Below are 26,371 nucleotides of genomic sequence, written 5' to 3'. Positions count from 1 at the left end.
ATTTTATCAGATCTTCAGAATGTTTCTCATCTCAAAATTTAGCTTAACTGCAAGATATTTGTCTTCTTTCCTTCTTTAATAATTGTACCTTTTCATACACCACTTTAAATAGCTTAGTATGATATTTTTAAAATTAATGTTCTCAGGAACATCTCTCATTACGGTGTTTGAATAGTTTTCTTCTATTGCTGTGGTCTAATGCTCTGAGTCTTTTTCTTTTAACATAGAGCTATTTTAAAGTTACAATTATGAACTAGTAATTCTGAGAGTAGCTGTTGCATATTAATGAATAGGTGATACACAGGTTTTCTACAAAGGTTAATGGTTGTTTTTGTACAAGTTTAGGAGAGTTGTGTTAATTTGAGAAAATTTTGTCAGCAACACATAGTGCTTTTCTCATTTTGTATCTACACTAGAGAACTGTGTTCAGATTTAAATGCTGAATAACCAAAGAACACATTTGTCATTTAAAATATTGGATTATTCAAATTGTTCAGATTACTAGGTGGATTAATGAATCAAGAGAATGAAACTCAGACCTCAGTTTAATACATGTGGATGTGCCTGACACCATAATTTTGCATGGTAGAAAACAACTCCCACATCCTTACATGTAAACAAATCTAGCAACTCCAAAACTCTGAACACTACTCTGATTTAATACAAAAATCAATGAAAAATACACAGTACTCTTCAAATATTAGATTTATTGCTGCAATATATGCAAGGAAAAAGGAAAAAATATCAATATTAAAAACTACAAATCTCAAGAAAACTTAAAAAAGTATTTGTATTTTTTAAAGTTTAAATAATTCATAAGGCAGAAAAGTTGAGTGATACAGAACTGAAGTATTTTAACCACATAAACCTTGAAAGACTGAGTTTCTAATGGCTGAGGATCCACCTGTTATTTGCAGATAGAGTTGCAACATCAGCAAGAATGATCTGATAGTTAATATTGTCTTAAGGGAGGCTGCAGAACTCAGAAATATCTGCTAAATTCTTCAAGTCTCCTTCCAGTCCATGTCTGGATCCTGTCTGAACAGGAGAAATGCATTCCATTACAGCTATCAAACACTTGAAACTTGGTTAAATCTGACTTTTTAGATATTTGTTTTACAAAAGTCAGTATCCAGCATAATTCAAAAAAACATGCATATGTTAAGATTACAGTCTACACAGATTGAACTTTGTGTGTGTAGTGGTAAAAGGGAATTAAATTTTAGATGCTTGGTGATTAAATAACTATTGTGCAGCATGTGTAGGTGACACACCATAAACAAATTTGGTTTGTATATATTTATACACACACACACTCATAGATATACAGATAGATATAGATTAGATATAGAGATAGATAGATAGATAGATAGATAGATAGATAGATAGATAGATAGATAGATAGACAGATAGACAGATAGGTAGATTAGATATAGATAGATATAGAGACAGGGCATAGGCATAAGCATAGGCATAGGCATAAATAGATATAGCTGTGAGGGACACATCCTGGTAACAGGAATTTATAATTAAAATAGAGGAGCATCACATGAAAAGAAAGAAATAATTTACTTCCTCAAAAGAGAATTTTTTAGGGGACAATTCTTATTTTATGAAGGTTTATTAATCCAGTGTACTAGCAGATAGGAGAGGAAAGCAGTCATTTAATTTGATAGTTTTACAGATCAGATTTATGTAACAAAAAGAGACTATAATCCAAACATTTAAAAGATAACTTCTAAATTGTGACTCAAAATTGACCTATTATTAATGAATGGAATTTGACATAGAAAATTTCTTTGCTTTTGCTGTAAGTATTTAATCAATATAAATAGAAATCTATGCTAAATTATTAATATTTTGGAATTAGACTTACTGAAGTCTTCCTGCATTAACAGAAGGGGATTGGAAAAGTTAAAGAAATGGACATTTTGGTCATTGCTTTTGATTTAATATCAACATAAATACAAGGGAGAAGCAACACCTCCGATAGCATATATGAGACAGCAGATAGATGAATCATTGCAGAGGCTCTGATAAAAATACATTGACCTCACTCCAACATTCAGTCAAAACCTCAATCTTTTGTTGTTTGTATGAACTTTTCTTCAGAATGTGGTAATTAAAAAAACCCAAAGTAACAGATTGAATTTTGTGTGGGGTTGTTAATCTCTCTGGTCAACTAATTGTTGTTTTACCTATTAGCATATTAGCACACAGATTAAAATTTACAGAAGTTTTTTGTGTGTATGCATGATATTTAGAAGTTATTCAGAATCGCATTTGAGTCCTCCAGTGCTACTGAGTTCAACCAGAAAAACAAATCTAGAAATCCGTATCTATTTAGAAAATGGAGAAATACATTCTAATTAGTTATAAACTGAGGTCTTGGACCTATTATTTGTCCAAGACTGCCTTGTCAATTTAAACCTTTATATGTTAAGCCCATCACATGAAAGTTAAAAGTCAACACCCCATCTCTATATCTCAGATAGCTGATAAAAAACTACACTCAAACTGAGAAGGTGCCTAAAGCTACCCAAAAACTCGTGGAAATGAAAGGGTCTTAAAATCTACCCTTTTGAAATTTTGACAATCAAGACAGAAATTATTTTGGATCTGTCTACATTAGCAAGTAGGGAAGTCTGCTAAGACCCGAAGTCATCAAGAAAAACTATTGATGCTGAGGATCTGACATCCACACTATAAATGTTTCAGAGTGCTTTTCCTAGGAGTAGGATGGTTTGGTCCTGTGGCTGACCGTTCACTAGTGCTTGCAGCATATCAGGAGTAGACCTTCCAGTTCAGTTCCACCCAAAATAAATTCAGTTTGTATGTGCATGATGTGAATCAAAGCACAGTCAATGAGAAAACTTCAGAGATTCTCTTGCAAAGTGCATTCTCAGTATGAGTGAAAGCATCAGTGTAGATTCATCCTTCATGTACTGAGAAGCCACAAAGTCTAGACTCTTCAGAAGGGTTATCTGTATTCATTCTTAAAAAGAGCTACGTGGATGGTGGTGATGGTCCCTGAATGATGATGTGAAGCAGTAGGCTACAGCATCATGCTCTGCTCATCTCATCTGCTCCCTGATACACTCAGATATGAGGTATTTTGCTGCAGTGGCCCAGCTTTACTGGGAGAGAGCAAAATCCTTCTTTAAATACAATATCCTGGCAAAGAGAAGCTCAGAGTTAAAAACTTTTGTGCTAAAGAGGACATTTTCCCATTCTGTGGTGAGTAAAAGCAATTCCTCAATGTCAATTTAAGAGAAAATGTAAAAAACAAATATTATTGGAGGAGCCAGATCCTGCAGACATATGTCAAGGAGTGTTCTTTAATTGCCTGCCACATGGGATCCCTCACTGGATATAAGCTTTCATTCACCATTTTTTGGGGTGGATCCTCATGGAAAGATGGCACTGAGTGTCTAAGACTGAATGAATTTACAGCATGGCCCAAATCAAACAATCTAGACACTGAAAATTTCATAGCCAAAGTGTCAGAAGCTCCCAGTAAGTTCAGGCACTATCAGGTTTGGGTATATCAAGCAGTGTTTTATACTTTAATTTTGACTGTAGACACGTGTACTTAAGTGCTGCTTCTCAAAAAGGTGTGGTTTAAATGTATAACAGTTACCCCTTGTGAGAAGAAATGGCTATTATGGAAAATGAAGCATTTTTTTATAACAAGCAATTTTCATTGCTTGATATTAGAAATTTATTACCAAATACAGAAGTGAGGTATGATTGAGTTTTTCACTGATTTCTTGACAGCAACAGATGTAGTCAAGTACAACTTCTGTAGCAAATCCAGCAGTTCGCCTTAACCTGTGGTTTAATCCAAGAGATATCACCAGACGTGTGGATTACGTCAAGACCTCAGGACTGACTGAGAGCAAATACTGCAGAATTATCAGTATGTTGAATATGAACACATAATCACAATACATCCCCTGCTTCAAAAGGTAGCAAATAGAAAATGTGCTTCTAATTAGGCAATCATCGTTCATGATGTCTGACTGTAGTTTAGGAAACTACATTAGGATATTAGTCACATTAATTTCCCACATAGGGAAAAGGGAGGTTCTTTCTGAGACTGAGTCAGGGTATGTATAATTGGTAAAGCCTGAGATTACTTTCAGGTTGTGTCTCTGTTGATCAGAACTGAAGCATGCACCAGTGTGCTCTAATCCTGCCTCCCTCAGGAGAGAAACCAGGCCATGAAGACTGACAGACATCAAAGTATCTGCTCATGAAGTCTCTAGCTAGGGCTATGTGATGATCCACAATTCAAGACTGATCTACACAGGCCCTTCTGGCACCTGGATTAGGTCCCTGGTATTGTTTAGTTCTCGCCTTTGGTAAGTCAAATACTGGGCATAGTCTCTCTCACTTCTATTTCCTTTCTCTTCTCACAATTTTCCTCCTTTTCACCTTCTTTATGGTACACTGCCCCTTCATATCCAGACCCACAACCTTCCACTCAGAGTATAGTATGGCAAAGTGGGACAGCATACAGAGAGCGTGGAGGTAGAATAAACAGAGGGTTTTTTGCCAAAGGTGACCGCCACTGTCCTGGTAGTGTTGACAATGTCTCTTACAAGGTTAATCTTACAAGGTTCCTTCTCCAGAAAGAGAGGTTTTACTCTAGGGGAGTTACGAGGAAGTCTGAATAACCTTCTGGAGGCACTTCTTTCACTAAGGATAGAACGTTTCTAGAAAGATTGATCTCACTTAAGTGAAGTGAGACTTTTTTAATATTACCTTCTATTTAAATATGGTAAGCTCTTCAAGTCAGGGCCTTCCTTGCATGTCCATAAGCACCAAAATTACTTGGCAGTAGTAGATTAAATACATAGTTAGTTTTTATAATTGATATCATACCTTTTGGCAGAATTAAACTCTGTCTCAATGTCCTGGACTTCTTCCTTTTGAACCCTGCAGAGAATAGACATATGAATAAACTCCATGGAGTAAACTCCAAGGGTATGTGGAAGGAGAGAGCATCTGCTCCTTTAAGAGTGTATGGTCAAGGGCTTCTTCAGTAAAAAAAGGGGACAGTAAGAAAAGAAGGAACCCATAAACAAGAACATACAGAGATGCAAGCTGACAGACAAATGTAATGGAGACAAAGGCAAGAAACAAAGCTGGTCAGTCACAGTAGTTAATGGGCTATCAAGAAGCAGCAAAGAAACCTGGACTTCGGAAACCTGAGGGTGGAGGATGATGGAGGGGTGTTGATGGAGGTATGCACACTGATGAGGGGGAAGGGGGAGCAGGGAGGAATGAAGGGAAGAACTGACAGAAAGGGGTATCAAAAGGGGCTGCTTGTGTGTAAAATGGGGCCTGTCAAAAAGGTTGTCTGATGGAGCCCTACACCTGATCACCACAGTCTGTCCTGTCGTTTTACTGCATCCTTTCTTAACTATCTCTGTGCATGATCTCCCTCTGTCCCATGTGGGTGAGTGCTGCAAGGACTGAGTGCCAGCTACTGGAGGGCTGGAGTGAGTGAGACAAGGGAGGGCCTCAGCACTGGTGGCTGGAACAGGACCGCGGTTCACAGCCCAAGTGCCCGGTGCTGGTAGGGGTGGGGCCAGGTGTCTGTGTCACTCCCAAACTGGGTGTATGTGGGGCGCGCATCTGTTATTCAACAACAGACTCCAAGCTGGACTCACCAGTACATACGAGGCCCTGGGTTGGAGCACTAATACCAGGCAGGTAGAGCCTGTGGGGATGGGTGGGTGTGGGGTGCCTGTGCAACAAGCGTGTGAGTGCGTAGGTCTATTTTCAGCAAGAACTGAGTTACACCAGCTGGCAAACGGGGAACCTGTGGGGTGGGTAAGAGGGTCAGGGGTCCTGGCAGGGGTGTCAAATGAACAGAGGGACCATGCTGGTACTCGGGGGATCTGTGACTGCGTGTACTTGTGAGCCTGGAGAGTGGTGTGAGTGTGTGCCTGCACTAGTGACCTCCTGTCTCTGCCAGCCCAAGGGGAGGAGGGGACGAGTTCTCTGTGCTTATCTCTGATGTGAATCCTTTATGTAGGTGCTGTTGAAGGCAGTGACCTCTCTGTGCAGCCAGCTATGTCTGTGTCCTGTGTGTGTCTTGGGCATCTGGACAAGCGCTCAGCTTCCCCACTGGATGAGCCTTCGGAAGGAAAAGGGGCAGTCACACCCCTCAGCCTGGGCAGAGACCCCACGTCTCTGGGCACAGGGCTGGGCTCCTGTGGCTGGGCAGGAGGAAGTCCTGGGCCAGGGCTGCTGGAGGTGGTGGCCACTAGTAACACCCTTTAACAATAACTACAGTCAATTTTGTAAGACTAATTTTTGATTATTATATCTTCTGTTATTCTATGAGAAATAATTACCCTCCCTTTTGGAAGTAGGTTGAGAAATAAGTATCAGTATTAAGGTACTCTATAAAATATGCGTATTCAAAATTACTTTTGGAATAAAATCTTTAACCTTTCCAAGAAACATTAGTCCACATAGTTTTTATATTTAGAAATAATTATACAGTTTCATATACGTAAGTAAAAAGAAAAAGTAATTATTTCTACAATAGATATAATTATGAAAAGGTTTTATGGAAAATGGAAATGTCAACCTTTAATTAAGATCATATTGGACTCATATTCCAAAATGTCTGTTTAACCAAAAATAAATATTCCCTCAATGCAGTGTATACTGAGGGGTTATAGTAAGAAATTATCACCAAAACAGGATAGGAAAAGGAAGGGTCCTACATTTTATAAGATTCATTCACTGTTGTTTCTGGTTTTATTAACATTTTGCTGCAATAAATTATTACACAGATTAAATGATTACCTAGAAACATACTGTTTTCTCTTGTTCAATCTTATTTTCATTTCAGAGAACTATTTCCATTTGTCCAGACCCAACACATCAGAAAAAAAATAATCCAGGTGTCAGGATGGCTACCTTTCTTAGTGTCCTGGGCCACCTAATTCTATAGTACTTAAAAAGTTGAAGAGAAAGTCTCACATTCATCCTATTAAACCTTGAGCATCTCATCTAGGAACACATTCTAGATTTTCTCTACATCTATCTAATCCTCAATTAAAATCCAGGTGAGAGGAGATGTGCAAGATACAGCAATTACCTCCAACCTGTATTCTTTTGTGAATGACGACTACTGATGTGGGATGAACCGGTGGACCAAGCCTTCAAGAGCTGATCTTGAAATAAATATATTAATCTTGTCTGCTTTTTGTTACTTGTTCCTTCATAAAATTCTATGATTTATCAGTAATTGTAGATGCACAGGTGCAGAGTACACTTTCCCGATATGCAAAGATGTGATATGAAAAGTAAAGCAAAGATCTGTGTTTGTAAAGATGTTCTCTGATGGTTGATGTACACTAGCACAGATCTTTAGCACTTCATGATGGGGTGAAAAGCACCAGGGTCCTGGAAGCATATGAGACATTGTTTAATTTAGAACAGTAGGCAGGATTATTAACACTTTCAGGAAATATTACTGAATTTTGGATGCCTACCTGCAGAGTGAGAAAATGAGTAAGTATTTAAACTTCAGCTTAAAACTTCTGAAGCTGCCAGTTCTTGGCACTCTAGAAAATCAGGCTGGAGGCATATGAAGTTATCTAGCTGAATATGATCAGTATTGCTGAATGTATCAACTACTTCTGGTAAGATTGGCCTTCAAGAAACCTAAGGAATTCCAGGCCCCTAGGAAGTCTGAAGCAAGGAAGACTTACCCTTGGAGGAGGAAGACCAGGTTAGGGAATATTTAAACAAACTGGACATACAGAATTCTATGGACCCTGATGTGATGCACTCGACTGCTTGGAGAGCTGGCCAATGTTATTCTAAGACTGCACTCAATTGCCTTTGAAAGGTCAATCAGGAGAAGATCTTGAGGAATGGAAGGGAGGAAATGTCACTCCTGTCTTCAAAAAGGACAAGAAAGAAGATCTGGGGAACTGCAGGCTGAGCAGCCTCACCTTGATTCCTTGGGAAAGTGACAGAGCAAGCATTTTCAAATGTATGAAGGACAAAAAGCTGATTAAGTCTAGTTGGCATGGATTTACAAAGGAGAGATCATGCCTGACAAATCTAATAATCTTCTACAATGAAATGAGTAGCTCCGTAGCTGACAGAAGAATAGTGGATGTTATCTTTTTTTTTTTTTTAAGATGTTTGACACTGCCTTCCATAACATCCTCCTCAACAAACTAGTGAAGTTTGGGCTACGTGAATTAAGTGAACTGTTGTGCTCAAAGGGTTGTATCAGCAGCTTGATGTCCAGATGGGGGTCAATCACTGGTGATGTACCCCAGAGGTTTATGCCAGGGCCTGTATTGTTCAACACTGTCATTAATGACCTGGATGATGCAACAACATGCTCCCTCATCAAGTTGGCAAATGAGAGAAAACTGGGAGAAGTGGTTGATACACTGGAGGGTTGTACTGCCATGCAGAAGGACCTGGTCAGGCTGGAGAAATGGACTGATGAAATTCATGAAGTTCATGAAGTTCAACAAGGGGAAATGCTGAGTCCTGTTCTTGGGGAGTGTACTGAATGTACTTGGTAGGGGTTTGGTATGGGGGGAGGGGCTTCAGGGGTGACCTGTGTAGGAGGAGATCAAGGACTGCCCTGTGCTGGTAGCTGGTTCCATCCAGCTCAGCAACAGAAAAGCAGATCCACCATGTGCCAAAACTAGAACCACTCAGATGAGTTTATGCTGTTTCTTCAAAGACATCTTTGCGAAAGGACAGTGACCATTATGAGACACAAGAGAAATGCGAGGGCAGGAGGGATGCCAGAGCAGGAGAGACACCAAAGGAAAAGAGAAGACACAGGAGCAGAGGCAGGAGAGACCTGCAAGGCCTGGAGTCCAACTATCTGAAAGCAGCTTTGTGGAGAAGGCCCTGGGGGTCCTGAGACACAACAAATTGACCATGATCTGACAATGTGCCCCAGTGGCAAAGAAGGCCAGTGGCATTCCAGGCTGCATCGGGAAAAGCATTGCCAGCAGATTGAGGAAGGGCATCCTTCCCCTCTACTCAGCTCCGGTGAGGCCACATCTGAAGTACTGTGTCCAGTACTGGGCTCTCCAGAACGTGACACAGATATACTGGAAGAGGTCCAGTTCAGGGCCATGAAGATGGCTAAGGGGCAGGAATAGATAATATATGAGGAGAGGCTGAGAGCTGTGATTGCTTAGCCTGGAGAACAGAAGCCTGGAGGAGAAGGGGAATCACATCAATGTGATGGGATACATAAAAACATGATGAGAGGGCGTAAAGCAGAGGGAGCCAGGCTCTTTTCAGTGGTATTCAGTAAAAGGACAAAAGCAATGAGCACAAATTGAAATAGAGAAAATCCCACTTAGAAAAAAATCTTTTTTTACTGCAAGAGTGGTGAAACACTGGAACATGTTGCCAAGAGAGGTAACTCAAAACATGACTGGACACAGTCCTGATGACTTGCTATAGATAACCCTCCTTTGAGCTGGACTAGATGATCTCCAGAGGTTTCTGCCCATCTTAGTGATTCTGTGACTCAGTAATTCTGTGATTCTACAGTTAAAGTTATTAAAAAGGCTGTTTCAGACATTCTGAAAGCATTTACAAATTTGAGTTGAATGTGCTATATGTGGTTCTTGTTTCTAGATTAGAAAACAAAATCATCAGAAGATGAGGTAGTAAGGTTTTCTGTAATGCAGCAGCTCAGTGTTCGGAACACTATTGCAAGAGGTGGAAGACCTCTGTTCAGTTTCCTACTCTGCTTAAGTCTGTTTGAACCTATGATAACTTACCTTCCAAGGAATTCCTGTGCAAGTGTCAAGCTTCATTCCAGATGCATCACTGTCACTCCCTTTTGCTGGAAGTATTTCTTTTTCAGGTTGTACTGAAATGACTTCATCAGTCGTTAGGATAGCAGTTGTTAGGATAGTCATAAGAAGAGTTCCACAAATGAGTTTAATTTCCCCTTCTGAAGAGGTTTTATTCTACAAATAAGTGGCCATAAAGGATGACAGGATAACCCATTCCATACTTGTCCTAGTAGAATATTGTGCTGGGAGCTCAGAATGCAAGTTTAGTTCACTCTCATTGAGAAGGAGTAAAATTCAGATGCCACACATACTGGGCATGTTTTGTGACCACTAGGTGGTTGTTCAAAGGAAGACTACTTATATTATCACCTGTATTGTGGATTTAACTTTTTTTTTGTTTGTTTTTCTGGAAAATGCTTCAGGAGACTAGACCGCTTTTATTGTCCTTGGCAAGGAGGGAAGCATTGTTTTGGCAAGAAAGGATGAAAACCAGTTTGATGACAGTGTTTTAAGTTTATTTTTATATACTTGAGTGCTGAGTCAAAAGTCAGCTGTGAAGGTAACTATAAACTGAGGCTCTTACTGTAAATTGAATTGAATTCACAGAGAATGGAAAAATAAAAGAACAAACCAAATCGAACCACAGACTTGTGATTTTTACTCAAGGTTTGTTGAGTGCTGTGGTCAACTGAGATGCTATTTTCCTTTTATGAACAATGTTACAACATATGACTGCGATAGCACTTACAATTATGTTGGGTTGTGTGGAAGCACTGAGGGTAATCCACTTCCATTGCCTAGAAATTAATCATTGCAGAAATTGCTGTTCTTTCTTCCTTCACTGAACTAATTTAGAGAGATGTTAATAACAGAACATTATGTACTTTTTGCCATTCCTTTTCTCTTCCCATCCGATGGCATTTGCTCACAGAGAAACTGATTTTCTATTAGCTCCTGCTAAATACATCAGCTACAAAATACATTAAGATAGCCACAAAAATCTTAAAGTGCATATGAAGAGAGAAAAAGTATGACAACAGAATATGGTTTTAATTGTCTTCAATGATAAAAAAAACAAAACAAAACAAAACAAACAAAAAAACCCCCATCATGGCTGGAGCTGCTGAGATTTGTCAAGCAGGCCATACAGGTGGAATGATAAAAGCATTGGTTATAACCATAGACAAAATCAGATTATTTGGTGGAGGAGATTGTATGTGATAACACAAACACCACTGCTACATTCAGAAGGATATTGGAAATCTGGTCTTAATTTTTCTATTCCTTTTACCATTCAAAAATTGCATCAGCATTTAATCACATTCCTCTCAGATTACTGAGGCTTCCCCTGGATACCCATCCTCTTGACAGCTTTCTTTGGAGAAGGGGCATGTAATCTCCTGCACTGATTGTTTTCTTGGGTGTCTGCACCAGTTCCAGAAGGGCCAAAGAAATTGTTTTTCATGAATCCAGTCTTGAGGGAAAAGAAGAAGTTTTATCCTCACCTACAGCTGTTTAAGGCACAAAAAAACCCCCTACAAGCCAACCAAAAACAAAACAAAACAAAACAAAACCACAACAAAAAAAGCATAATTTGGAGGTTATTTGAGATACTGGCATCTAGTTTGTCGCACAGGGCTCGACATCCTTCACTGAGATGACCAAACACATATTCATCTTTCACCTTGCATTAGTAAGAGTAGAGACTGGTCATCGCCCCAGTGAGCATACAAGAAGTGAAACAGGGGAAGGACAAAAGAAGAAATTTGTAGGTTGAATAAAAATAAAGTTAGCAATACTAACAAAAACAACAGTAACAATAGTAGTCCAAAATGGGTAAAATGCAGCGTAGTAGTGAGCGGTGACCAGTACAGAGCCCATCCCCAGCAGCAATCTGAGTGCACCAGAGAATCCTGCTCTGCCGATCTGGAAACCCAAAACGAAAAAAATGCGTGTGCATGCATCTGCCTATATACACTGAAGATGACATCACATGACATGGAATGCTCCAATGATCAATTAGGACCTGGCCCTTCAGCTGTGCTCCCTCTCAGCCCAAGGAACATTAACTATCCTGGCCAAAACCAGGACAATACATAAAGGATAAGAAGAAAGGACTCCACAAGTGTGCTAGTAATTAGAGGACGTTCAGGGAAAATGTGGCACCTTTTTGGATGAGGAAGACCAAGTAATGGATGATACAGAAAAGTCTAAAGTACTCAGTACTTTTTTTTTTCTTAGTCTTCACAGTGAAAATTCACTCCCAGCCCTTCTCATGTACAGTCTGAGATCATAGAATCATAGGATAGTTTGGGTTGGAAGGGACCTTTAAAGGTCATCTAGTTCAATCCTCTCTACAATGAGCAGGGACATCTTCAAGTACATCAAATTGCTCAGAGCCCCATCCAAACTGGCTTTGAATGTTTCCATGGGGCATCTACTACCTCTCTGGGCAACTATTCCAGTGTTTCACTGCACTCATTGTAATTTTTTTTTCCTTATATCTAGTCTAAATCTGAGCTCTTTTAGTTTAAAACCATTACCCCTTGTTCCATTGCAACAGGTCTTGCTAAAAAGTCTGTCCCCATCTTTCTTATTAGCCCCCTTTAAGTACTGAAAGGTCACAATAAGGTCTCCCTGGAGTCTTCTCCAGGCTGAAAACCCAGAATTTCTCAGCCTGTCCTTCACAGGAGAGGTGCTCCAGCCTGCTGATCATTTTTGTGGCCCACCTCTGGACCCACTCCAGCAGGTCCACGTCTTTCCTGTGCTAAGGGCTCCAGAGCTGAACACAGTACTCTAGGTGGGGTCTCATGAGAGCAGAGTGGAATAATTTCCCTCAGCCTGCTGGCCATGCTTCTTTTGATGCAGTCCAGGATACAGTTAGCCTTCTGGGCTGCAAGCACACACTGTCAGCTCATGTCCAGCTTTTCATCCACCCCAAATCCTTCTCTGCAGGGCTGCTCTCAATCCCTTCATCCCCCAGCCTGTATTGCTACCAGGAATTGCCCTGTTCCATGCGCAGGACCTTGCACTTGACCTTGTTGAATCTCATGAGGTTTGTGTGGGCCCACTTCTTGAGTTTATCCAGGTCCTTATGGATAACATCCCATGCCTCAGGCATGTCAACTACACCACTCAGCTTGGTGTCATCTGCAAACCTGCTAAGATAGAGTGGTACAACTAGCAGTGGGGGAGCAGCAGATTGGGGGCTACTTAGAGAAGCTGGTAGTAGTGAGAATTGTAGGGCTGTATGAGATTCATTCAAAGGTGTTGAAATAGCATGCTATTGTGAGGAGGTTGACTATCATCTGCAGAAAGTAGATGACAACTGCAGAAGTTCTGCGCCAGCTGGCAAAAGTCTAATGTTATGCTTATCTTCATAAGAACTAGGAAGCACCTTGGGAACAATAGCCTGATCAGCTTCACTTCAGTCCTGGAAAGGTCTCAGAGCATGTCTCCTTGCAATCCATTTTCAATTACTTTAAAGACAAGAAGGTAATAAGGAACAGGCAGCCTGAATTTACCAGCTGCAAACCCTGCTTAATCAACAAGACTGTGAGAAGTTTAGCAGGTGATGGTAAATTGAGGGGCTTGAGCAGAGGGCTGAAATGTAAGGCTTTAATCCAGAAGGAAGTTGAGAAGCTTGAGGGCTGATCCAGGAGAAATCTCATGAAGCTCAGCAGAAAGAAGTGTGGAGTTCTGCTCCTGGGGCAGAATAACACCATAATAATAACAGTTTGGGGAGCAGCTGGCAGTGTAGCGGCCTGCTGAAAAGGACTTGGAGGTTACAATGGATGTGGGGTAGTGTTACAAGCATACTACATCTATACTAAGATTAAAATGAGTCTTTCATCTCTGTTTATGAAATACAGAGAACTCATAATTGCTTTGGCAATCTCATTGTGAAAGACATTTATTTGATATCCTGCTTTTTTTCATTTCCTGTGAACATTCATGTTATTGGACCAGTCAGAAATACTTGTAATAACTTTAAAAAGTTAAGTTCTTACCAAAATACTCATCAGTTCTAACTTTGCATTTAATATTCCCATTAACAATTGGGAAATTATTTTAATTTACATATTGAAACATACCTCTAAGCTAGCTAACAGAATAGTTTTGAGATTCAAATGCTAACAGATGCATGCTATTTATTAAAAGTCTCAGACCTCTGAAGAGGAGGTCTAAACTAGACTAAATCCCAAACTGTGCTCCAGAAGTGCTTGGGGCAGTATTGCCTGGTTGAGGCTGCCAGGTATGGTTATAGCAGTTAATCAATTTAGACAGTTGAGTTGTCATGCCTGTTTCTTTTACTATGCTGCTTAATTTACTTATATAGAGATAGAAAAATGGCCTGAGAAGGCCCAGTAAGGAAAACAAATCCCAGCAGGCAACATGGCAACAGGAAGCTTTAAAAAAGAAAGAAAAAAAAAAAAAGGGGAAAAAGAAAGTCTTAGCCCAGTGCTATATCTTAAGTGTAAAAGACTTTAAATTTGTATGTAGAAAATAATTTTTTTATTTATGTATGCTTTATGAACAGCAAAAGTGATCTGGCAGGATGAAAATTTCTGGTCATGACATCATGTGACCCAGACTAATTACACCTAATGATCTTAAAGAAAGCACTCAGAAAGCTCTGCGCACATCATAGAGTTTAGTGAATCATACATTAGGAATTAATCTTTGAAAATGGAAAAAAATCTGGAAGATATCTGCTCACATATTTCTAATATTTAGATATGGTAAAAAGGGGGAAACAGAGCATCTCTTCTAAGCAACATAATAGCTAATTCAGGGCCAGCAGCAAAGACTTGGCATATATCTGACCAGCATAGAGTGACTGAGTCTATACTCACATTTGAACCATTGCAAGAGGTAATTATAAAAGAGAAAAAAAAAAAAAAAAAAAAAAAAAAAAAAAAAAGTAACCTTGTGATGTAAAGCTTGAAAAGCACACTCTGTCCATCTAGTCAGAGAGAATCTATGGAGGCCACTTATCCATACCAAGTAATGGGTATTTATCTGGTGTGGGAAATAAAGTTTTTCAGTCCTACAGAGAACAGCATGAGATAGCACAGCTGCTAGAAGTTGAAGCCAGGCCACTTCCCTGAGGATGAAAATTAAACATTGGAATAGTTCATCAGAAGTGAGGGAATGTTAAGCTCTTGCAGAGGTATTGAATTTCATTTTAAAAGCCATTCATTGATCCATCTCCTGGAAGCAATCCTGTAGTCAGTGTTCAGAGCGAGCCTGAGCAGATCACCATGGAGTCCCATGACAACACTTGAGTTTCTCTGTACCGATCCACCCCAGTGTAATGACTTGACACATCAGACTGGATCAGAGTCCTCAGTGCATGTCCTTTCATGCCCTATGCCCAGATCCTGGCCAGGAGCCCAGTACGGGCCAGTATCTCTGCAACCACCAGAGCAAGACAGGTCCCATCTTGAAGCTAGACACACTGCTAATACTAGCCCCACAGGGGGCTAATACTAGCCTGGTTCAAACACGCTTGGTTTGGGGGCATTACAGGCTTGTTTTGAATTTCTACCTATCACTGTCATTCATGTTAGTCTTTGGACAAAAGGACTTCTCAGCTTGAAAACCTTCCACTTATCTCCCACTGCATCGATGCCCAAAAGAGCTGCTCAGGTTGTTAAAAGCAAACAGCACCTTATCCCCCACACCAACCAAATGCTTCCTCATAGTTTTTAATGTCTGACTGTTGGGAGACAACTGAAAATAATCCTACTGTGGCTGTGAAAAGGAGAGCTGGAATTAACACTTTAATGATTGTTAAGAAGACCTGACAACAATAAAAGAGGATAATTATTAATAATTTAAAGAGCAGACTGTTGTTACAAAAATGTAATTCCTAAATTCAGTTCTCTCTCCTCTCTTCTGAACTAATAAACATTTTCTGGTTTTCCAGGTTTAAGCCTCTCACCAGCCCCCAACACACTGTGTCTATGCTAGGACATTATTAACACTGTTAGCAATCCATTAGTCAAGGTTCCTAGAGAAGGAGGTTTGGAAAACCCAGAGGTTTTGTCTGTAGTAGTAAATAATGTAGACTGGCTGACACTGCATAAACTGAAGGCCGGCTGACACACACAGTTCAGTTTTCATCTCCACAAAACTAGGAGGTGGGAACATCTGAACTACACTGGGATGAGTCACAGAATCACAGAATCACAGAATCATCTAGATTGGAAAGGACCCTGGAGATCATCTAGTCCAACCGTTCTCCTAGCACAGTTCCCACCTACAGAATATCCTTAAGATCTAAATCAACCCAACTCTTGAACACCTCCAGGGATGGGGACTCCACCACCTCCCTGGGCAGCCCATTCCAATGCCCAACAACCCATTCTGGAAAGAAATGCTTCCTAATATCCAGTCTAAACCTTCCCTGGCACAACTTGAGGCCATTACCTCTTGTCCTATCACTTGTTACTTGGTTAAAGAGACTCATCCCCAGCTCTCTGCAACCTCCTTTCAGGGAGCTGTAGAGGGCGATGAGGTCTCCCCTCAGCCTCCTCTTCTCCAGACTAAACACCCCCAGTTCCCTCAGCCGCTCCCCGTACGACCTGTGCTCCAGACCCTGCACCAGCTTCATTGCCCTTCTCTGGACACGCTCGAGTCATTCAATGTCCTTTTTGGAGTGAGGGGCCCAAAACTGAACACAGGAATCGAGGTGAGGCCTCAGCAGTGCCGAGTACAGGGGTCAGATCCCTTCCCTGTCCCTGCTGGCCACGCTATTGCTGACACAAGCCAGGATGCCATTGGCCTTCTTGGCCCCCTGGGCACACTGCTGGCTCCTGTTCAGCCGGCTGTCAATCAACCCCCCCAGGTTCCTCTCTGACTGGCAGCTCTCCAGCCACTCCTCCCCAAGCCTGTAGCGCTGCTGGGGATTGTTGTGGCCCAAGGGCAGCCCCCGGCATTTGGCCTTATGGAAACTCCTCCAGTTGGGCTCAGCCCATGGCTCCAGCCTGTCCAGGTCTCTCTTCAGAGCCTCCCTGCCCTCGAGCAGATCAACACTCCCACCCAACTTGGTGTCACCTGCAAATTGACTGAGGGTGAACTCGATCCCCTCGTCTAGATCATCAATAAAGATGTTAAACAGGAGTGGCCCCAACATCGAGCCCTGGGGGACACCACTCGTGACCGGCCGCCAACTGGTTTTAACTCCGTTCACCACAACTCTTTGGGCCCGGCCATCCAGACAGTTTTTTACCCAGCGACATGTGCGATTGTCCAAACCTCAAGCAGTCATTTTTGCCAGGAGAATGCTGTAGGAAATGGTGTCAAAAGCCTCGCTAAAGTCAAGATAAATTACATCCACAGCCTTTCCCTCATCCAATAAGCAGGTCACTCTGTCATAGAAGGAGATCAGGTTTGTCAGGCAGGACCTGCCTTTCATAAACCCATGTTGACTGGGCCTGAGCATCTGGTTGTCCCTCATGTGTTGTGTGATGGTACTCAGGATGAGCTGCTCCATCAGCTTCTCGGGCACCGAAGTCAAGCTGACAGGCCTGTAATTTCCCAGATCATCCTTCCAACCCTTCTTATAGATGGGCGTCACATTGTCCAATTTCCAATCTGTTGGGACCTCCCCAGTCAGCCAGGACTGCTCGTAAATGATAGAAAGTGGCCTGGAGAGCACTCCAGCCAGCTCCTTCAGCACTCTCGGGTGTATCCCATCTGGTCCCATAGACTTGTGTGTGTCTGTGTGATGCAGCAGGTCACTGACTGTCTCCTGGATTGCAGGGGGGTCGTTCTGCCAGTCTCTGTATTCTGGCTGTGGAGGCTGGATGCCCTCAGTACAACTAACCTTGTTACTAAAGACTGAGGCAAAGAAGACATTAAGCACCTCAGCCTTCTCCTTGTCACTTGTAACCAAATTTCCTCCTCCATCTAGCAGGGGATGGAGACTCTCCCTGGATTCTTTTGCTACTGACATACTTATAGAAACTTTTCTTGTTATCCTTGATTGCAGAGGCCAAATTAATTTCCAGTTGGGCTTTAGCCCTTCTGATTTCCACCCTGGATAGCCTCACAGCCTCTGTAATCACTGTGAGTGGCTAGCCCCTTCTTCCAAAGGCTGTAAACTCTCCTTTTCTCCCTGAGTTGCAGCCAAAACATCCTGTTCAGCCAGGGTCGTCTTCTCTGGCGTCGGCTTCTCTTACAGCACCTGGAGACCGTCTGCTCCTGAGCCATTAACACTTCCTTCTTAAAAAGTGCCCAGCCTTCCTGGGCCCCTATACCCTTTAGGAGAATCTCCCAGGGGATCCTTTCAAGCAGGTGCCTAAACAAGACAAAGTCAGCCCTTCTGAAGTCCAGGATATCAGTCCTGCTTAGCTCTCTCCTGACCTCTCTAAGAATAGAGAACTCTATTATTTCATGATCGCTGTGCCCTAGTCAGCCTCTAACCTCCACGTTGTCCACCAGTCCTTCTCTGTTCACAAAGAGGAGATCCAGCAGGGCACCTTCTCTGGTCGGTTTACTCACCAGCTGCATCAGGAAGTTGTCTCCCACATATTCTAGGAATCTTCGGGACTGGTCTCGTTCTGCAGTGTTGTATTTCCAGCAGATGTCTGGGAAGTTAAAGTCGTCCACAAGAACAAGGGCAAGCGATCGTGAGATTTTACCTAAGTGCCTATAAAATATCTCGTTCATCTCTCTGTCCTGGTTGGGTGGCCTATAGTAGACTCCCACTACAACATCTGCCTGTTGGCCTTCCCCCTGATTCTAACGCAAAGACACTCCATCCTGTCTTCACTACACCTGCGCTCAAAGCAATCATAACAGTGCCTAACATACAGTGCCACCCCACCACCTCTCCTTCCCTGTCTGTCCCTCCTAAAGAGCTTGTAACCATCAATTGGCAACTCCGGTCATGGGAGACATTCCACCATGTTTCTGTAATAGCAAAAACATCGTAATTTTCCTGTTTCATCATGGCTACAAGCTCCTCCTGTTTATTACCCATGCTGTGTGCATGAGTCTACAGCATGTGTTAGCTCCTGTGCTGGACCTGGGACACTGCTGTTATGCCCAGCCATATGTTAAGATATAAATGGTGAGTAAAATAGTGCTTGGGTCTGTGCACTAGCCTGTTTAAAGAACTAAATGCACATATAGAAGTAGGCAGGATATCTCAGCAGCACAACACTAACAGTATCAGCACAGGTCTACTGAATTATAGTGATGTAAAAAAATCTGGTGTGGCATTGGACTTCCCTCCTCTAGTTGAAAGCAGAGGGCCCAAACTGAAAATGTTATTCTGGATAGCAAGCTTATTAAGAGGGGATAATCATTTTAATGCTACACAGCAATCCCTTTTTGCCTTAGTCTTCCATTCTGTGAGTGCTTGTATACTAATATAACATTATAAATATATGAGAAATAGCTTAAGAACCAAACTGGTAAAAGAGTATGCCAATACACCAATTTTTGATAATAGATGAAGCCCAGAAACAAGAAAAAGAAGCAGAAGTCTGAGCAGGGATTTCATAAGAATATGAATGCTGCCATGCTGCCATATCAAAACCAAGATGTAAAATATTATTTCAGTTCAGTTGCTTTAGAAATAAAATAGTTCCTGGGATATTGGAGATCTGGGATGTCCAAGTAATTGCATGCCTAAATGAGCAGAGAAAGAGTAAAGTATTCAGACAAAATAATGTGTAGTCAGACTCAAAGCAAGAAGATGTTGGGAGTCTTGCCACCAGTTGCTCGGTTCTGAAGGAGAAGTGATAGCTTTCAGAGACCATGCATGTGAGGAGATAAACTGAAGTTGTCTGGAAAATATGAGCAAAATATGCCTGCCCAGAAAGACAAGGATCAGAATCCCTTGGGGTGTTTGGATGTATGTCTAGTAAGGAAGTCAGACAAGCATCTTACCCAGTATGTCCCAGAAGTTATCAAAAGAAGTAATGACTATATAATTTCTGCTTATTATTTGACAATCTACTCTGATGAAATGAAAGAAATCACCAAGGATGTAAAACCCATAGTGCTTCAAGGATATTTTTCATTTGTACAAACCCCTTCCCCCAAAAAATATAGCTTTCTTAAATGCAGAGGAGATGAAATGGAATGGATTTTACAGCTCTAACTAGATTAAATTCTCACTAGAGAAAGAGTGGACTTCATTGTTTGACTCCAGACCACTACTGAAGTGCTGAAATTTCTTGTAATCTTTGCAATGCAGCAAAAGGAATTCAAATGTCAGTGTAAACACATTTTCTCAAAATCCCCCAACTCCCCAGCTTTTAAATTCCCTTTTAACCCTTCTAAAATCATTATAAGAAACTAATTTCCTGTGGATCAGAAAACACAAAATAAAACCAGAACATATTAACATGTCTCTGCAGTTATTTCTGCCTACCTTCCCCAAAGACTAATCAGCTGATGAATACTACACATGTTCATCCCAGAAAAAGATACACTTCATCAACTATGATAAAGATGAAATTCAGTTTGAGATTAAATTGTCTATTGCAGGGATCCAGTCTGAGATGAAGATATGTAAATTAACGGGTACCTATAGGCACATCAAGTGTCTTATTTCTCATTACGGTCAGAGGAGGTATTGTCATGGGCGCAGGGAAAAAAATTCAACTCATCCTTCAGCAGAGACCTAGAATGAAATTCAGCTGCCTCGATGTTAATGTCAAGCATCATTTCAGTTCATGTATGGTATAATATCTGACTTCCAGTTGCCTTTCCAGAAGGATGCAAGTCTCCCACATAATCTGTGTCCCTCAGTAGTACTTCACACATTACAGCGTGCCTGAACTGGCACTAGGAGACCGTGTAGAGGCAGATGAATCCTGCCCATACTGCTTGGTCAACTCACTTCATTGGCTGTAGTGAAAACTTCAACACATACAGCACACCTAAATACCTGAATGGGAGTCTTGAACTGAATTCTGCCTCCAAAAGCTGTTACAGAAACTCTGTAGGTGATAAGAAGCACATACTGTACACCAGACTATTTGCTATTAGTTGACACGGGTAGATGAAGTACAGTTACATGTTTTCAGCAGAAAAATTAAGACTAAGTGAGATGCAATTGTATAAATAAAGATGTCTTAGGATATATCCCATGTTTTATTTTAGGTGTTAGAGGGCTCCAGAAGCTTATAAAATGAATAGAGTTGATGGAATAGAACAAAGCACAATAACTCAGGATGGAGAGACCTCAGGAGTCTATAGTCCCACTTCCTGCAGGGTCAGCTATGAGATCTGATCAGGTTGCTCAGGGTCTTATTCCAATCAGGTCTTCAAAACCTCTAGGGTTGGAGACTGCACGACCTTTTGGGGCAATCAATTCCAAATTAAATAGAACTCCAAATAGAAGTCACATACTTTGTCTGCACCTTTGAGAATATTACTTAGAGCTTAATTTTCAAAAATGTGTAGGCATTTCATGGAGTCTTGAAAAGGCTAAATAGGAGGAAATAAAGAATTTAATCAGATATCCACAGACAATGGCAAATCACAAGGACTTTTGTGATAAATGTCATTAATAAGATCAGTCTGGATATTATGTTCCTGTTTCAGGACAAGAGATGAGAACAACCTCACCACAGATCAACTTACGTACAGAGCAGTACATGAGGGCTGACTCTATTTTTGCCCCACAGTTAAGACTGCATGGTGTCCCATTCAACTGTTCTTAAGAAATTAGATAGCAGATACAGAAAAGTGATGAGGGATTAGAAGAGTGAGACAAAGAGGAAACTACAAACAAAGCAAAAGCTCTTACCAACAATATTTAAAACAAACTGAGTCTTGGGCTCTGTCTTGAGCCAACTAAAACAACCCATTCAGCAAAGAAGGAACTATAGCATAACTCAGGAACATATATGGGTTTACCATGATGTCCTCTATAAAGAGGATGTTTATTCTGGCATTACTATATCATATAGACGCTTCTATTCTTATTTAAAAAAAACCTACTCAGAAGACCAGAACTCCAGATTTACATCTTTTATTTGTATACCAGGACTTTCATGAAGAATATTTAGTCTGCAGGTGTATTAGATCTTTTCTATTCACACTAGGTTTTATTAAGGTTTGAGATGTGTTTTCAACAAGAACAGTGACACTTAGCCACTACTAAAAGGCTTTCTGACAGAGGGACAGATAGTTCCTATCTCACCATATACATATCATGTTTCAATTTGCTCATTTATAAGATCAGAGTACCTTATGGAAAAAAGTCCCTAGTATTACGAAATTATAGTCAGATACATCAGAGAAAACAGTATATCCATATAATGAATTGTGGAGATGGGTTCATGACCAAATAGACAGGAACATTCGAAGTAATTCAGTCAGTTTGAGAAACAAATAGGTTTTGGCACTTCATACCATTATGTAATGGAAAATTTAACTAAAAATTAAAAAACCTTGTCCAACCTTTGTATTTCCTGGCCCTAATTTAGCCAGGTCTGTTATAGAAACTTTATTTTATGAGAGCAAATTACATTCTGTCTCTGAACTATGGAAACTTTTCATTCCCACCTCAGCTGTGGAGACAAGCATGGTCAGTGTCACCTCTGCTTCACTAATGTCTGTGTGCCAAAGGAACAGGGAAAACATAAAATAACTCTAGGCCACATTATTTTCTCCGCTGCTGCAACACCTTAAAAAAATAAAGGAGTTCTTTATTTGAAAAGGTGGGGAGACTTTTGCCTAGAGCATGGAAAATGTCAACATTCATAAGAAATGCATCTCTTCTTAAACCCTTAAAATAATTCACTAGATTTTCAATTCATTAAATCTGATATTACTACTTGCAAAGTAAGCTACATATGTTCAGATCACAGTGGAATCAGCAGCTATTAGTTCTTAGAGTAGTAATTAACATTCATACTAGAATCCCAGCAGTAAGAATATTGCCACTGTTTACCATTTGGGATCAGTGGTTTTTAAGTTAATTTTTACATGAAGTGATACAGTACTTTGCTGCAGGCAATACGGATTCAGTACGCTGGAGTTTCTTTGAAACTGTCAGTTTTCAGAGCACAGAAAAACATACAACTAGGCTGTTCGGAAATTAATTTCAATTTTGTAATGTGATTATCGTTGTATAAGTTTCAGGAATAGTACCTTCTCGACTGGCGTACTGTTATATATTTTTGAAAAGCTCATGTTATGAACTTTCACGCTGTATAATTAAATTATAATATAAACTGCATTTATCGCAAATTTTGGAGGTTTGAAGTTCAGATGTCAAAATAGCAATTTCGACAGATCTATGAGTTCAAACTTGGACGTAATGCAGCGCAAAGCTGCTCGAAACATCAATGAGATATATGGTCAGGGAAGCGTTAACAAATGGACCATGCAACTTTGGTTCCAAAAATTTCGACGTGGCAATTTCGTCCTTGAAGATCAAGAAGGTCGTGGACATCCTTCTGCTATTGATGACGATTAATTGAAGGCTCTGGTGGAAGCAGATACATGCACAACTGTTCAAGAACTTGCAAAAGAACTTGGGGTAAGCATATCAACTGTTTCTGAGCATCTGAAGAAGATTGGAAAGTCGAAGAAGCTCAACAAATGGGTGCCACATGAATTGAATGAGAATCATAGAAATCGCCGTTTTGAAGTGTCGTCAGTGCTTCTTTTTTGCAACTAGAATGACCTGTTTCTCGACTGTATTGTGATGTGTGGAGAGAAATGGATGCTCTACAATAACCGGCGATGATCAGCTCGGTGGTTGGACCGCGATGAAGCTCCGCAGCACTTCCCAAAGCTGAATCTGCACCGAAATAAGGTCATGCTGACTGTCTGGTGGTCTGCTGCTGGTTTAATCCATCACAGCTTCCTGAATCCAGGTGAAATGATCACGGTGGCGAAGTACATCCAGCAAATCAATGAAATTCACCAGAAACTTCAACGGCTGTGCTCAGCACTGGTCAACATAAAGGGTTCCATCCCTCTCCACGATAACACGTGGCCACACGTTGCACTTTCAATGCTGCAACAGTTGAATGAGCTGGGCTATGAAACTCTGCCTCATCCACCGTACTCACCAGACCTCTCGCCCACCGACTGTCACTTCTTCAAGCATCTCGACAGCTTCCTGTGCGGGAGATGCTTCAGAAACCAAGGGGAGGCCGAAACAGCCTTCAATGACTTCATCGCCTCCAGAAGTCCAGAATTTTATGCAACCGGAATAAATATGCTTGTTTCTTGTTGGCAAAAATGTGTTGATTCTAGTGGTTTTTATTTCGATTAATAAATTTTATTCTGAGCTGAGATACGCCACTTCAGACAGACAGGTTGAGATCAGCAATTAATTTCTGAACATCCCATAACTGAGAAACAAGCAAGCATTAATTTTGGAGATTAGTTCTTTTTAGCTGAAGTAAATGAGGAAGAGTAAATAGAGGGAAGGGGGATAAGAGCTAAGGATATGAAAAATATAAAAAATAGCATCTTTTAAAGTTAAGTTGACTGTTCTTATGTAATAACAGCAGCTGACAAATACAATCAGCCCACAACACGGAATGAATGTGGAATGGGAACCTGTTCCTTCAAAAGGCACAGCATCTCTTTTCTTATCATCCATCCTCAACTACCAGCTGGAGCAGAGGTGTGGCAGTTTGCTTCCTATTCCTTTAACTATTCTGGCTTTATAAAGGTTTGTGTACTCCAGCAATGGGTTCTCCTTATTGCTGCTGCACTTCTGTCTCCTTCAGACTGCTTTTTTAGCTCACCCAGACCAGGCCTGAGGAGCCAACAGAGATGACTGGGAGGAAGAAGAATTAGAAGGAAAAACCTGACTCCTATGAGAGATTTATAAATTTAAAAATTGCTCACTATGTCTTCCAAAAAAAGAATAAGGGCTATTGAATAAAACTAGAGTGTGGCTGCTCATCTGTAGTGATTTGAGCCCAGAGGGCAACTGAGCACCACACAGCCGTTCACTCACCCCTTCCCTCTCAGGAATAGGAAGGAGAGCAACCCAAAAGGCTCCGGAATTGAGATAAAGACAGAGAGGGGTGACACATCCATTATGGTCACAGTCAAAATACAGACTCATTAGGGGAAGACAAAGAACATTAATTTAATTCAAACACCACGATAACCAACACTTGATTTGACAATCAAACAGAGTAGGACAGTGAGAAGTATAACCACATCTTAAAAAACATGTTCCCCCCACCCTTCACTTCTTCCCAGGCTCAGCTTTGTTCCCATTTTCTCTACCTCCTTTACCCCAGTGGTGCAAGGAGGCAGGGGATAGAGCTTGTGGTCAGTCCTACCACTCCTTCCTCTTCAGGGGGAGGAATACTTGCTTGCTTTCCCTGCTCCAGCATGGGTCCCTCTCATGGCAGACAGTCCTCCACAAACTTTCTCTGACATGAGTCCTCCCCATGGGCGGCAGGTCTTCATGAATTGCTCCATTGTGGGTCCCAGCCATTGGCTGCAGTTCTCCCAGTGATGAACCATTGCAGGCCTTCTTTGGATTCATCCACCTGCTCTGGCATGGGGTCCTCCACGGGCTGCAGGTAGGCATCTGCTCCACCGGTGCCTCCATGGGCTGCAGGGGCACAGCCTGCCCTCTCGCCACAGGCTGCAGGGGAGTCTCTGCACCAGTGCACTTTTCCCTCTTCTCTTCCTTTCTTCCACTCACATCGGTGTTTGCAAGGGTGTCTCACAACTTCTCACAACTCCCACTCCTCCTCTCAGGTTCCCCTTCTCATATATGTTATCACAGAGGTGCAGCCACCATCGCTAATTGGCTCAGCCTTGGCCAGATTTGGGTCTGACTTGGAGCCAGGGGAACTTCGAGAAGTTTCTCACAGGAGCCACTGCTGTAGCCCTCTCCCTGTTACCAAAACCCCACCAAACACACAAACACAAGACCCTCCCTCAAAGAAAGTAGTTCTCAGTGCAGGTGTAACCTGTGAAAGTCCCTGTGTAAAAGTGATTAAAAGATGCTAATGCTAAATTTCATATAGCTCAAAAAATATGTCCAAGGAAGAAAGACTGAGTGAAGGTTTATTAAATACATATACAACTCTTGATAAAGAAACTCTTGAGCTGTAGAGTGCTGAAAGTTCTCTGATGTCCATTGATGATGATGTGATGCAGATCCAGATGAGCTGGTGCAGTCACCCTTTCTGTTCTCCCTGTCTGTATTTCCCTTATATTAAAAATAGTCTTCAGAATCCCTCTTTAATGCTCAGATAGATGATCACTAATAAGTAGCAGCAGAAGAAGAGCAAATACACCTTCTGCTTCTAATTTTCCACTGTAGCTGCCACAGAGGAGGCAGAATATGGTCCAGAATTTCTCCAGTAAGAATAAGAAAAAGGAAATGAACACTCTGACCAAATAAGTTCTCCTGAAAGCAGCTCACTTCACTGCTTGCACAAATACTGAAGAACAATGAAACGCGTTCCAGCTGCCTTTTCCTGTGAAAAATATCCTGGGATCTTGTATGGGAATGAAAACAAAGAGATCATGGAAATCATAATTGCATGCAACTAAGTGAAAAATACTGAATTTCAGGAAAGATT

The 26,371-nt window shown here is 41.2% G+C and overlaps 1 protein-coding gene across 1 annotated transcript in view; it reads right to left on the bottom strand.

Moving 5' to 3' along the window:
* The window catches only part of HCRTR2 (hypocretin receptor 2), an 80,674-nt gene extending 68,265 nt beyond the window's left edge, over nucleotides 1–12,409 (bottom strand). Inside the window, exons 1-4 of the mRNA XM_026844057.1 lie at nucleotides 12,365–12,409; nucleotides 9,804–9,995; nucleotides 5,715–5,830; nucleotides 4,888–4,941 (exon numbers count right to left, since the gene is read on the bottom strand). Coding sequence (XP_026699858.1) covers nucleotides 4,888–4,941; nucleotides 5,715–5,830; nucleotides 9,804–9,995; nucleotides 12,365–12,409 — 407 coding nt within the window. The remainder of the gene's footprint in view (nucleotides 1–4,887; nucleotides 4,942–5,714; nucleotides 5,831–9,803; nucleotides 9,996–12,364) is intronic.
* Nucleotides 12,410–26,371: the final 13,962 nt, after the last annotated feature.

The sequence above is a fragment of the Athene cunicularia genome (genome assembly GCF_003259725.1).
Source record: "Athene cunicularia isolate RWA chromosome 3 unlocalized genomic scaffold, athCun1 chr3_part1, whole genome shotgun sequence".
In the NCBI taxonomy this organism is placed as follows: domain Eukaryota; kingdom Metazoa; phylum Chordata; class Aves; order Strigiformes; family Strigidae; genus Athene; species Athene cunicularia.
The sequence above is the reverse complement of the archived record's forward strand: the minus strand, read 5'-3'. Positions and strand labels throughout refer to the sequence as shown.